Source organism: Protomyctophum parallelum, assembly GCF_964188405.1.
Source record: "Protomyctophum parallelum genome assembly, chromosome: 15".
NCBI lineage: Eukaryota > Metazoa > Chordata > Actinopteri > Myctophiformes > Myctophidae > Protomyctophum > Protomyctophum parallelum.
Window position 1 is genome coordinate 18,498,260 of NC_139710.1, and position 15,442 is coordinate 18,513,701.

At 46.0% G+C, this 15,442-nt stretch overlaps 1 protein-coding gene across 2 annotated transcripts in view; it reads left to right on the plus strand.

Moving 5' to 3' along the window:
* The window catches only part of sema6a (sema domain, transmembrane domain (TM), and cytoplasmic domain, (semaphorin) 6A), a 135,553-nt gene that overhangs the window by 104,828 nt on the left and 15,283 nt on the right, over window positions 1-15,442 (plus strand). Inside the window, exons 16-18 of one of the 2 annotated variants that reach the window (XM_083783929.1) lie at window positions 4,131-4,189; window positions 5,133-5,153; window positions 12,545-12,706. In XM_083783929.1, coding sequence (XP_083640055.1) covers window positions 4,131-4,189; window positions 5,133-5,153; window positions 12,545-12,706 — 242 coding nt within the window. The remainder of the gene's footprint in view (window positions 1-4,130; window positions 4,190-5,132; window positions 5,154-12,544; window positions 12,707-15,442) is intronic. The other variant, XM_083783930.1, reaches the window with a different exon arrangement.

Consider the following 15,442-nt stretch of genomic DNA (forward strand, 5'->3'; position numbering starts at 1 on the left):
GAGTCTATACAACAAACACGTACAAAATAAAAGTTGCCCTTCTATTAGAATGCACGGTACAGCAAGGAGGAGTATGGTGTTTTTGAAATAGCTTCATGAAGTGTGAAAGGCTCTTATTTCATAATGCTCTGGTGTCGTGCCTAGCGACCTAGTCCTCTCTCTCTGTATTTGCCGCATGTGGTCATTCCCATTCTGCGGTGCAGGGTGCATTTTCTTCCCTCTGAAAGGCCAATTGGAAGGATGAATGGAAGGAAAGTGTCATTCTCCCCAAGGCCTGGGGCTGGTTGGGTACTGGGGTAAGGGAAAGCCTGATGCTAGTGGTAACTATAATTTGTGACTCCAGTTATGACACAGAACCAGATTATGCTTTCTCAACAAACAGCGAATGGAGTTTTTGTGGTGAAAAAATAAAATAGAAAAAACATTGTATGGATGAAGTCATAACAAAGGGGCCTGCGTTCTGTTGGTTATTTGATGTTGAGTGACTTTGATTCCTCTAGCAGCTAAATGATTGGTCTGGCATGCCATTGCAAGAAAATTACATAGATTTATTTTACAGTGCACATGCACACGCACCGCACATTCTCATACGCGCAGTTCTACACACAAACACACTCCTATTATTATTTGGTAAAGCCGGGGCGCTGGACTGTTCTGATTGAGTTTCCACTTTGGATCTGTGGCTGACAGTGGAGCATTAAGAGGTCACATGACCTCACCTCTTACTGTACAACAATAATAATATTTCTAAGTGAGCGAGAGGAGGATTAGTACTGGTATGATCTGTCGCTCTGTGGCAAGAGACAAAGTGTCTGTCTGTCTGTCTGTCTGTCTGTCTGTCTGTCTGTCTGTCTGTCTGTCTGTCTGTCTGTCTGTCTGTCTGTCTGTCTGTCTGTCTGTCTGTCTGTCTGTCTGTCTGTCTGTCTGTCTGTCTGTCTGTCTGTCTGTCTGTCTGTCTGTCTGTCTGTCTGTCTGTCTGTCCATTCAACCGCCTGCCCAGCCCACCTATCCGTCCTTCTATCCTATCTGTCTGTCTGTCTGTCTGTCTGTCTGTCTGTCTGTCTGTCTGTCTGTCTGTCTGTCTGTCTGTCTGTCTGTCTGTCTGTCTGTCTGTCTGTCTGTCTGTCTGTCTGTCTGTCTGTCTGTCTGTCTGTCTGTCTGTCTGTCTGTCTGTCTGTCTGTCTGTCTGTCTGTCTGTCTGTCTGTCTGTCTGTCTGTCTGTCTGTCTGTCTGTCTGTCTGTCTGTCTGTCTGTCTGTCTGTCTGTCTGTCTGTCTGTCTGTCTGTCTGTCTGTCTGTCTGTCTGTCTGTCTGTCTGTCTGTCTGTCTGTCTGTCTGTCTGTCTGTCTGTCTGTCTGTCTGTCTGTCTGTCTGTCTGTCTGTCTGTCTGTCTGTCTGTCTGTCTGTCTGTCTGTCTGTCTTTTATCCAACTAATCCCTTCATGTATTCCCCCATTTCTTTCTGCTGATACTATATCACAATGTTTGCTTCTTGCATCCTAGCTCCTTCCCTCTCCCCTCCTCCATCTGGTGGAGGCTGCAGTGTGCCAGCTTTCCCATGTAGAGACATTTTGCCCATAATGCCTATAAACAGCCTGGACCCTGGTCACCTGCAATATGGTCCCCACTCAGCCTTTGACCGTGCGTACAATGGCACAGGCCATGTGTATCATCATCATCATTATTATGTACACTTAGCTCATAATTGTGCTTCTCTGACAAAAGACTCGCTGTACTACAGTGCATACAGATTAGCATATTAATACTAATTTGTATACAGTGCAGACAAGTGTAAAAGTCCCCTACCCTGCACCTTTTCTAGATTAGTGGAGTAGCAACTTTGCAGCGGCAGCTCAGCATTTTAATAGTAGGACTTAGTACAGTATGAGTCAGTGTTAGATACTGTAGATACTCTACTTGTTTTATGATCATTCTAAAGTGAAAGCTTCTTATGTGAATCAAGGTCACACATCACACTGAATAAATGACATTCAGAAAGCATTATTCCTACCTATTGTATGTGTGTGAGGCTAATCTGTGATCAGCTTTTCTGTTTGGTATGAATCCTTAAATGCTATTGTGTGTGACCTGCATTTTGCCCACCATGTTCCTAGTGCATAATTAACCACTGGAGGACTAGATCAGGTCTGATGCAACACAATGCATCACATGCTTCCTGGCTGACTCGATTTCAAGTTACTATATGTTATTTGAATGTATTCCGTTTAACTGGGATCTCACTGTTTAACTTAAACTTACATGCCCCCTAGACACACTGAACGACTGTCTTATGCCCTACTTGGCATTGAACCCATAACCTACCAACGTACATGCTGAGGTTCCTTCTCTTATATGAGTGCGTGCGGGAGCTCTTTGGGCAGTGCTTTTGACTATCCATTGTTAATTCATCTGTGGAACAAGTGGAATTTAAACTCCCAAACTCCTAACCTTGAGTTCAAGCTGGTAGATTTACATTCTTACCAATGGAGCCGTGCAGGACGTCACTGTCTGCTGCTACTGTGCAAGTCTTCATGTTTCCGCGTGTGTGAGCTCATCGCAAGACTTGAACCCACATCCTCAGCGTCGCCAGTGCAGCACACACGGTTTGGGTAAGGGGAAGAGGGTGTGGGTGGTCCACATAATGCAGAAGGCCTTTTTGTACTTAGACATCATGTCTGTATCTGCTTTGTGATTATGACAGACGGTGATAAAGGAATCAGATAAGCAGATTAAACATACAGCCACATATGGAGAGACAATGATGTGGGCCTTTTGTTGTTGGTGTAGTAGTTTTTCATGGCAGTAGTATTATACTGTATTTGCTGTCTAGTATAATGGGAAATTGTTAGTCATTACGACTCATTAGTGAGCTGGTCGGGGCTGTACTTTAAAGTTGTGCTTGCCTCAGTGAATGAATTTATTTGGTAATCTATAATTCACAATTCAGGCAGTGCTGCGAGATGGCAAGATATCAACGTGAAAGGCCAGATTTCTGTTACTGCAGTTCCATTGTACTGTGCACTGGTTTCTTTCTGCCAAAGGTGTTTTAATATGAGGTTTGTGCCGTCAACACAATCGGGGGGGATCAGGTGGGTGGTGTGGTGTCTCCTCTTCCTTCATGCTGTGATTGTGGCCAGTGGAGGGTGAGGAAGACGAGATGTGGGTGGGTGAGAAGGAGAAGCGGGCGGAGTAAAGGAGGGGTGGGGGGGGGGGTGGGTGGGGGGGTGCGGGAGGCTGTCAGGCGTGACTGTGATCCCGGTTGACAGTTGGTCCGCTCTGTTTCACTGATCTCCTTATAGCGCCTGCTTGGTGGTCTCTAAAAAAGAACTAACAAAAAAAACATGCAGCTCTCCTGCCTTAACCTCTCTCTCTCTCTCTCTCTCTCTCTCTCCTGTCTTAACCTCTCTCTCTCTCTCTCTCTCCCCGAAAAGCTTTGGCTCTGTCTTTCTCTGTATGCTTGTTGCTCTCCCTCTCTCTCACCCCCCCCCCCCTCTCTCTCATAACCCCCACCCACCCCACCCCCGTCATATGATGGCACCCAGCATGGATCCCCTTCCCTGGCCTGGCTGTGGGCCATGTGATTTTGATTATAGCTTTGTATCACTCTGTTCAAATGGCATGCTCTCAAGTGAGGTTTCTTTTTAATGCGGAGGGAGGGGCGTTGAGGTTTTTGCTGGTTTTGGGATGCATTGCAATTTTTTGCTTAAATAACAGTTATCATTATCTGTTGCCAATTATTGCATATTTTCTCATGCATTCTAACAAAAATATGTATTGCTGGTACTGATCCACTATGATCTGGCCAACAGCCCTGTGTTTTCTATGGTTTTACTATGGTTTCATTCGGCTGTCCAGAGTCCTTCATCACGAGTAATGTTCTTTGGCCTGCATAGTGCCAGCACTTTTTTTACTTGATTTCTTGCCAGTGTTGGTTTTCTTCTTGGCTTATTGCAAGATAACACAAACCACAAAGTTAGCTTGTGGCGTATGGGTTTGTGTTTGCTGTTGGGGTCCAATGCAGCATCTTATCAATAGTTAGCTTGTTGTTGTAGCTGGCCTTGTCTGGTGTGGCGTGGCCTGCATGGCATGGCCTGTTTTCAGCTGCTGACCATGATGTCTCTGTTCCCTGCAGATCAGCCTTTGAGCAGGACGTGGAGCATGGCAACACAGATGGCCTGGGAGACTGCCAAAGTAAGCAGGCCCCCTTCCCTCCATCTTTCTCTCAGTCTTCTATGTGCGCTTTCCCTCCCCTTCCTTCCTTCCTTCTTTCCCTGTAACTGTCTGCCTCTTCCCTCCATCCCTCTCCTCTCTGTCACCTTTCTCTCTCTCTCTCCGTCCTTCCCTCACAATCCTTGCTCTCAGGTCCGTTCGTCCATCTGTCCCTCTCTGCCTCCCACCCCCTGTTTTCTCTGGTCTTCTGGTGTTGATGGTACTCAATAGCCTTGTGTCCCATAGGGCAAGGACTGCGACATGCAAAAGCACAACACACAACACATGCCTTCATCGACACAGGGAAATGGTTTACCCAAAGCTGTCACAGAGTTCAATTCAATGCAGGACACAAGGCAGAGAACACACAACACACAACACAACCCCAAGCAGTCACTCTCACAAGCCCGCCCGGCCACTTAAAAGCTCTCTTTTATAGTAGACCATACAGCAATGCAGACAATTGATTTCTTTCTGTCGACAGTGGGAAATCAAAACTGTGTCTTCGTCTAACTTGTTTTCAGATGTGTCATGTTTGTGATATTTGTTCAACTGGCTGGATGTCACATCCAGCCAATTTGGATGCGAGACAGTTTTCAGGCACATGTTAACATTATACCGCCCAACTCATTTCATTTCAACTTGGTTGACTCTGAGAAAATAATGGCTATGAATATTCCTTTCATTCGATTTGACCAGCAAGGGAGACAGTAACATTTGACCTGCATTAGCTGAAGGAGCCATTTATAGATCACCACTGATTAGATGCTGGGACAACACTGAGCAGCTAGTCGATTTCAAATTACTTTAAAGGTCATGTTATTTTGTTTGGAGTTATCTGTTTGTTTTCATCATGTTAAAGCACAGGCCATCTCTACTTCTGTACTAACACATTTTCCCTTCATCTTCTTTCCCCATTTTCTAGATTCCTTTGTGGCTCTCAATGGTAAGTATTCCATGCTAGAGGTAATCAGATAAAAGGACGAGGAGAGCTGCATTTCATCTCCCCTCACTCTTTTATCTTCAGCCCCACCCACTTCAGTCAATCAATCACTCACTCCCTCTCAGGGAAATGAAAACCCCGCCCACATGTGCAACGAGAGGTTATTAATGACTCCGGGTTTTTACAGTGGAATTCATTTGATTCCTTCTTTTTCTTTATAGACGGTCAACCCAGTTGTTATGAAGGTCATGAAAGGTTGCAGCATGGTCAGTTTAAACAACTTGCAAAGCCCAAAGTCCAGTTTGGCCCCAACCCTAAATCAGTCCCTGTTGTTTAGAATCGTTCAAAACCGTGGTTTTGAAACATTTTCATGTGAAGGACACCCAAATTGATGTGTGAATATTCTGTGCCGGGGAGATCTACAAGTTGACAACGCGACACATCACACTGCATTGTGAGCTTGTAGATTGGCTATTTTTCCCGGGACCCTACTTTGAGAACCATTGGTTTCTAACCTAGCATTCAGCACAATAGAGTATTAGAATGTATTCGTATTGCTTCTGTTTTCTGGGTTCTGTTAGACATGCTTTCTTGCCCCTCCCCTCCCTGAGACTGAATGAAGGCTCCTCACCCTGTTGTCCAATAGCATCGATTGGCCCTGACCTTTGCTTGCCTAATTGGACGGATCTGGTTGTTAGTGGTTAAGGGCTTGGTGGTGAGGGGACGCATCAACATGACCATTAATAGTACAACTTGTTGACAGACAGAGAGAGAGAGAGAGAGAGAGAGAGAGTGTGTGTGTGTGTGTGTGTGTGTGTGTGTGTGTGTGTGTGTGTGTGTGTGTGTGTGTGTGCGTGTGCGTGTGCGTGTGCGTGTGCGTGTGCGTGCGTGTGCGCGCGCGAAAGAGAGAGAGAGTTTAAACAGAAGCTAGTCTGTTTAGAGTGAGAAAGGCTTAGATGTGTGTTTGAAAAAAAAAACCCACAACCAAGCATTGTATGGTTGGCACACAGTATACACTCCACGACTGCTTATACAAAAAAGGCAAATGTAAACACACACACACACACACACACACACACACACACACACACACACACACACACATACTGACATCCTGACACCTTTGATCTCTGACTCATTCATTCTAAGTCATATACATATTCTCTCACAATCATAGAGTGTAATTCCACCAATCATACTGTACCTCCGTTAGTGTGTTTACAGCGCATTCTAGGTGGCGGATGATTGATGTCATTTTCTCTTCGAGGGCTTTTTAGGGAATGGTAAACAGATGTGATCCGCCTGCAGCTCTGTCACACTTATCTGTGACATCGACGAGCATGCACGCATGCGTACACACACACACACACACGCATGCACGCACGCAAGGATGCACGCGCACGTACCTTGCAGCTGCTAGATCAAAACAGTCAGATCCATATGGAATGAGACGACAATATCTATTTTGAAGTCATTCCAGATCGCCTGACTCCCGTAACCCCCGATGGCCACCCCCCACTGTGAGGATCCTTCTGTATAGACACAGGGTCACAGAGATGACCACCCCCCACTGTGAGGATCCTTCTGTATAGACACAGGGTCACAGAGATGACCACCCCCCACTGTGAGGATCCTTCTGTATAGACACAGGGTCACAGAGATGACCACCCCCCACTGTGAGGATCCTTCTGTATAGACACAGGGTCACAGAGATGACCACCCCCCACTGTGAGGATCCTTCTGTATAGACACAGGGTCACAGAGATGACCACCCCCCACTGTGAGGATCCTTCTGTATAGACACAGGGTCACGGAGATGACCACCCCCCACTGTGAGGATCCTTCTGTATAGACACAGGGTCACAGAGATGACCACCCCCCACTGTGAGGATCCTTCTGTATAGACACAGGGTCACAGAGATGACCACCCCCCACTGTGAGGATCCTTCTGTATAGACACAGGGTCACAGAGATGACCACCCCCCACTGTGAGGATCCTTCTGTATAGACACAGTGTCACAGAGATGACCACCCCCCACTGTGAGGATCCTTCTGTATAGACACAGGGTCACAGAGATGACCACCTCCCACTGTGAGGATCCTTCTGTATAGACACAGGGTCACAGAGATGACCACCCCCCACTGTGAGGATCCTTCTGTATAGACACAGGGTCACAGAGATGACCACCCCCCACTGTGAGGATCCTTCTGTATAGACACAGGGTCACAGAGATGACCACCCCCCACTGTGAGGATCCTTCTGTATAGACACAGGGTCACAGAGATGACCATCGCCCACTGTGAGGATCCTTTAGTATAGACACAGGGTCACAGAGATGACCACCCCCCACTGTGAGGATCCTTCTGTATAGACACAGGGTCACAGAGATGACCACCCCCCACTGTGAGGATCCTTTAGTATAGACACAGGGTCACAGAGATGACCACCCCCCACTGTGAGGATCCTTCTGTATAGACACAGGGTCACAGAGATGACCACCCCCCACTGTGAGGATCCTTCTGTATAGACACAGGGTCACAGAGATGACCACCCCCCACTGTGAGGATCCTTCTGTATAGACACAGGGTCACAGAGATGACCACCTCCCACTGTGAGGATCCTTCTGTATAGACACAGGGTCACAGAGATGACCACCCCCCACTGTGAGGATCCTTCTGTATAGACACAGGGTCACAGAGATGACCACCTCCCACTGTGAGGATCCTTCTGTATAGACACAGGGTCACAGAGATGACCACCTCCCACTGTGAGGATCCTTCTGTATAGACACAGGGTCACGGAGATGACCACCCCCCACTGTGAGGATCCTTCTGTATAGACACAGGGTCACGGAGATGACCACCCCCCACTGTGAGGATCCTTCTGTATAGACACAGGGTCATCTGTAGGGAGGTGCGCTCCGACAATGAATACGTTCACACAGGTTTGGATCTGGGTTTTTAGACACGCCCCCTTTCATGACAATGCATTTTTCCCATATAGACATTTCAAAACGTAATTATTCAAAGACCTTATAAGCGTCGTACAAACCCAACTCGAGTTGTGACAAATCATGACAACAAACACAATATTTTGGACCAAACAAATAATTACAAAGAAGAAAAACAACAAAAAAAGTGTGTTCTTCTTTCTAAGTATTTGTTCGGCCCGAAAGAATGTGTTTGTTGTCATGATTTGTCACGACAAGAGTTGGCTTTGCACAAGGCTTAAAAGGTCTTTAAATAAACACTTTTTGAAATGTCTATGAGGAAAATGAACGGAGAATAATTTCCTGGGCCCTGGTAGGGGGCGGGGCTGTGACGCTCTATAGGAAATAGCCGTTAGCATCACACAAGGAATTTGTACAGCTACTGTACATGGATGAGCACACACACATGCACACGTGCACACATTTACAAACACATTTGCACTGGCGTGTACACATACTGTACATGTACCTAGACGACAATACGTGTGTGATAGAGCACACACGCATGCACACGCACACGCACACACATGCAAACATGCATACATTCACAGTCAGACAACACCTAGTTTGCACTTCTGCATCAAGTCTCAGACTCAGTCTGTCTGCCAGCAGTAGATATGGACTTAAAAGATAAATAAATGCCCCCCGCCCCTCTCTCTCTCACTCCTCTCCTCTGCTCCAGACGTGACATCCTCTCCTCTCTTTTAATCTGGAGAAAGAGAGGGATGTGCATCCGTCGGCAGTTTAGTTTTTCTTTTCACCGAATCTGCAGAAGAGCCCCCACCCCTCCTCCCCCCTCCCCCTCCCTCCCACTCTCTCTATGCGTGTCATCTGCCTTGAATTGCACTTCCCCTGGTGTTGGGCGGGGCGGGGGGGGGGGGGGGGATGGGGGGGTGGTTGAATTATAAAATAGGCCTGTCACACTAATCTTTCAGCCTTGGGCCAATAGTTAAATAAATCATTTTAATGATTGCCACGCCACACGGGGAGGAGGAGGAGGATGCTGGGATGCGGGGAGGATGTTAGTCTGTCTGTGCTGTTGTGCCTATAGTTCACCAACAGCAGTATTGTTAGCCCCCTCAAATGTCACCCTCATTGGACACGTGCATGGTCACAATATTGTTTTGCAATACTCGCAAACACACATACGTATACACTTGGCGTGCATACCGCCCCCGCATTGAAGGGAGCGTGTTAAAATGGTTTACTGCAGTCCGGGGGGCTGATTACCAGCAGGGCTGTTGATCAGCGTGTAGCCCATCTTCATATTTAACATAGGGGCTTAAACGTTGCCTTCCATAACATAACATAACATAACAACTCCTATAACTCACAGCATGGCCAAGTGGAGCTTATACGAAAATCATCTACGGTAAATTTGCCATGAGTACGTGGGATGCATAATGTGAATGCTGTGGCTTGGAAATAATGCCTCCGCTTATATGAAGGGACCATCGTACACACCAAGGGCAGTATTTTTGTCACTATACCTTACCCCTTATCCCTAAACTTCTAGCCGATCTACAAGCTCACAACGTGTCGATTGTAAAATTGTAAAATGTTTTTAAAAATAGTAAAAAAGGCAAAGAAGTTTAGGGATAAGGGGTAAGGCAGTGACGAAAATATAGAGCCACAAGTCTGCGATACGTAGTAAGGAGAAAGGAGTTTGGCTATTAATACGTGCAGATGTACAGAGACCGGCAGGCAGGTTCTGGCAGACAGAAGTCTGACAGTGATGGATTGAGACGGTGGAAGAAGCTCAGATGAAAGATGAGGTGAGGGGGGGAGGGGCGGGGGGGGGGGGGGGGGGGTGCACTAGGGCCGGCCCACAGCAATGAGGCAGTGCTAACACTTTTACATTTGAAGATGTACAAGTGAAACTTTCTCTATAAGGTTCTGATAAATAAATCCTAATCTTGGAGATCAGATGAGAGCAGATGTCTCCTCATCATGGCTCTGCCCTCACTATAGCTGCAGCCTGTTGAACTGTTGGCCAGTCATCCTGGGTCCCCATTAGGAAGTGTAATTACAAGGATGAGTTCGATCGGAGGAAATTAATTAAGCCGCACCAGCGACCTCTCAAATGATTGATCTGCTAAGTCTTCCAAAATGTGCTGTACTTAAATTAAGACAGACAGATAGACAGACGGAGAGACAGGAATGAAATCAGTGTTTATGGCTGTGCATTTAAATAAAAAGAGGTTCAGAGGCGTTATTAAAGGGTCCCTATTAGAGACACATGCATGAGCCTTGTGGTCTTAACCCATTCTGGGCGGGAATCCATTTTGGTGTTCTAACCATTCTGGATGGGAATCTTGGGGTTCTGTACAGTATGTACAGTATTTCTTTGATGCTGCTATATAAATATTTGAAGTTTTTCAGAAAACGAATGTCAGGATTTAGAAGCGTTTGTAGAATCGGCCTCAGTCCAAAATGGGTTAAATTTGCAGTGACAACAGGAGAGAGATGGAGTGTGCATCCCAAGTCTCTTAATTGCATCCATGTTTCTCTCACTTTCCTTGTGTCTTCTTCATCTTATCTGATGATAATATACGGAGAGACGCAAGACAACCATGTGAGGAGAGAGGAAATGAGGAAATGTGGGGGTTTTTCACCCCCTTTGAAGAGTCATGCGAAGCAACATCCGTTTTTGATTATGGTGGCACAGCTGGATCTGCTGCCAGCATCTGTTGTTATACCGTTATATACACGCTGACACGAGCGGTAGTCTTCATGACTCTGTTTAGACACATTTACTTGTATTTACATTGTTATTGAGTCATTTGTCATAGTTTGCCACACTGATAGGCTGATGACCTGCTTGTTGATGGAAATGAAAGAACAGTCTTTAGCCTTGCTTCTGTGCCAAGTACTCTGTCACTGTTAAATGAAACATATTTCAGACCTATCAGTAAAGGGTAACCTACAAGCCACGACCCACCAGGGTTTCTCATTAATATATTAAATTGTGGCCACGGTTTAATTTGCCCCACTGCAGTTTCATGTCGGCATATTACCAACACTGGCGACACTTACACACACACGCACGCACGCACGCACGCACGCACGCACGCACGCACGCACGCACGCACGCACGCACGCACGCACGCACGCACGCACGCACGCACGCACACACACACACACACACACACACACACACACACACACACACACACACACACACACACACACACGTTATAAACATCTTATTATTTATGCATTATTAACTCTCACACACACACACACACACACACACACACACACACACACACACACACACACACACACACACACACATACATACAACTGCAACTAAACTGCATCACCCCTCACCACAGATGCACATTAATTCTGTGGGATACACTGCACATTATTTCACTCACATAATATGTTAAAGCAATAAGCACCAAGAGGTTGTGGTTTACAGTGATTTTAAAATGTCCACGGGTTGTTGTTAGTCACGACGCAGAACGGGTTGGGAGACATGTAATTAATGTCATGGCGTTCAGCTGAAAGTCTTCCGGGAAGGGTGCTCTGGTGCTCATAGCTCCTCGGCAGAGAAATAAGGGCTTTTAGGGACAACTGTCGAGAGAACGAATTCTGGGTCAAGTAAGGATCAAGGAAATAAGAGACTAGAGATGTACCCAGCGAGAGAAAGAGACCTTCTTTTGTTCCACACCAAGGTCACGAGAGAGGAACACTCCTCTAAGGAGTTCAGAGCAAACTCACATGCAAAACACGTACACGGGAGATGAGGGGAGGTTAACGCTTTCCACCCGCACGCACGCACGCACACACGCACACACAAAAACACACACACACACACACACACACACACACACACACACACACACACACACACACAGACCAACAGGGGACACAGAAGGAGAGGGTACACACACTGAGACACAAGGGAAGATACTGGGGCAGGGCCATGGCTTTGACATGTGTGCACACACACACACACACACTCTCTCTCTCTCTCTCTCTCTCTCTCGTATACAGTACTTGCTAATGAGTTGCCGGCGGGGTCACCAGAGAGAAACACTTTTCTGCCTCACACAGCTGTCTGTGCTCTAGTCACTAGTTTATAAGAGAGTTTCATGTGGATGTGTGTGTGTGGGGGTGTGCATACCTGCGTGTGTGTGTGCGTGTATTGTTGGGGAGAAACACTATACAGAGAAACTACCAGAGAAACACTATACAGGCGGTCTCTCAAGTCTTTGCTTGAAAGCGTGCATCCCTGCCAGCATGTTCTCTCTGTGTGTGTGACTGTGTGTGTGTGTGTGTGTGTGTGTGTGTGTGTGTGTGTGTGTGTGTGTGCGCGCGTGCGTGTGTGCGTGCATGTGTGCGTGTGTGTGTGTCCATACCGAGCCTTAGTTTAACCTGTGCTGTGTCCGGCAGGCCATCACCACCACCACCACACCCTCCCACTCCCCACCTCCGCCCTGCCGGAGGCGGCAGAGGGCCCCCTGGGCCGGGGCCGCATGGTGGAACCCATGAGCTCAGACAAAGGGGAGGAGCCCTACATGGCCGTGCCATCTCAGACGCAGCCTGAAACTAATGGTAAGCCTTGGAACGAGAAACAATAAAGGGTCCATTTGGTCCACTGTCACCTGTGGCGAGGGAGGAGGGGATGGGCTGGCGGGGATGGGGGGGGGGCTCAGGGGGAGCCAGGGAGGGGGTTCATGGTAATTGAGATTTACCGCTGCCTGGCTGCTTCCGGCTGACTAGACACAGAGATAGCGGATGAATCTGTCACTGGGGGACAAATTGCACTCGCACTGCACATATAACGCATTATATACGCATACACGTGCAAACATACACGCGCACATGCATGGGCAGGAACATTCATACACAAATGCGCTTGTACATATGGAGAGATACGGCGGTATTAAAGATGTGTATTTGAACACACACGAAGCCTGTAGGATAGATTTATTAGCCACGGACTGTAATGTCCCACAGGAGATGTAATATCCAGACCATTACGCTCTGAAGAAGGAGATTGCAATGTATTTATTTCCGCAAGAAGACGGCCCTGGCCCTCCGTCAAGCGCTGTGACATAGTGATATGACATTGAACGCCCTTTTCTCCTGTGTTAACAACCTACCTAACATTACACTGCCTCAAGGACAGCTCTCTGGATGAACGGGGATGAACGGTTGAGAGAGAGAGAGAGAGAGAGAGAGAGAGAGAGGAGACAAAGCAAAGAACAGGAAGAGATAAGTGTCATGTAAATGAGAAATAAAAGCAATCACATACTGCAGGGCTACGGTTTCATACTCTAATACAACAGATACATTACTGGTCCCATTAACCCAACATGTGACAACATGTCCCTCCTGCATTACATTATGGTTCATGATATTAGCACGGCCACAGTGATGAGTAGATATGGATTATCAATAATGATGACTACTGCCGCAGTAGCTTTATATTTCACACGGCCGTAATTTTTTTAAAGCACTTAAAACCACAAATCTCTTTATTAAAAAACAGCCTAATGCATACAGAGAAAAAAATACGTTATTGATTGTACAAGCATATCCCTCATACACACATTTCAACCCACTCACACTTTCTAATAGACCCTTTTCGTGTGACGGATAAACACAGCTGAAGGTAATAACATTCATTGTGGGTGTGTTGTTTACAGTGACAGCTAACTTCATGCGCCCAGAAACACCAAAATGAAACACGCCCATGATTAACGTTATTGCATGCAGCTGCATTTATACCTCATCAAAATGTTGGCTGTGAAAAGGCTCTCCATGCTGACCTCTGTGTGCAACCGTCTTTGGGGCGTGGCTCACCGTTACCGTTAGTGTGGCACGCGTCAGCCGGAAGCAGCACCCAGCACCCTCTTGGTAGTTTCAGAGCACAATGGTGGCAGACACTTCAGACAGCATGCCCCCAGCTAGCATCAAGACATGCTGTCACTGCCCTCAATGCCTTTACCTGAGCAGGTGTCACTTGACTGAGAGCCCTTTTTTAAGGATCGACACAGACCAGCTGCAATCCGGAACTTATTTCAATGAATACACTTGTTTTAACTAATCAGTATGGTAGAGTATATTAATACAATCTCCATACTCCCTAATCCTACCAACAAGTAGTACTGCCTGAAGATCATAAGTGAAATATCTCCCCTGGCAAACTGGGGATTGCTTCTTGGCTGAGCGATAGAAATGTGGTCTCTCAAGCAGGAGACCAGGGTTCAAATCCCAGGTCGTATATAAAAGTTACGGATTGCAACTTTAAATGAACACTGCAGATTTTACTGAGTGCTAAATGGAACTATGTCGCCTGGTGAACCAAAACATGCATCCAGGAGGTTTACAAATTAATTATACTGTATGATGAAGGTGATGGATGTCTTAATTTAGTTTCTTGGGGACGTGGCTGTCAGTCAAATGTGTCTTATATTGCTCAGGTAACCAGCAATGAGGGCTCACATTTCAAAACAATGCTTCTCGCTTTTTTTCTGTATTATTGTTATTGTTTTTATATGACACCTTTTAAAGCTTATTTCAGTAAATATTCTGTTCCGCTCTACTGTTTCATTTCTTTTGCATTTTCTAAAAGTCAGCTATGATGAGATTTGTGTTTTTCTTTTGTTGATTTCTTGTCAGTGTTTCATGGTGTTCTTTTGCATGGTTTGGAGATGTTCTTTTCTTCGCTATTTATATATTTATTTAAAAATGTCCTGCTGTTTATGCTTTGATGGTATTAAGCACAGTTTTTGCTCCACGCAGCTTAATGCATTTATTTCTGCATGGCAAATTGAGCACTGCAGTCAAGAGTGCTAGTTCCCAGGGTTCGATTTGTAACAAAACGAAAACTAAGGCGAGGACATTTGCGTAAACACTTAATGTCAAATATAGCCGATCTCCAAGCTCAGAATGTGTTGCGATTAGACACATTGTGAGTTAACCTAGGGTTAACATATCTAATTACATTGATTAATTGTGATATTATCAAACATATTTATGAAACATTTCCCCAAAGTAAATGCATTTATTTAATTCAATTTGACAAGAAGCAGAGATAAAACGTATCCCCCCGGTGATGGAAATGATTTATCAGAGACATGGATTTCCTCCAGCAAATCGAACCCTGCTCATTTCCCTCTTTCCCCATCGTGCATCGTCTATTACTTTATTGGCTTCAGGTGCCAAATGTACTGTGAAAACTCTTTACATTGAATGTAATTGATTCAGACACTAACTATTTCACATAATGGAAAAATATAATCATAATTTTAGCTGCATACTGATTAATTTATGGCGCACAGT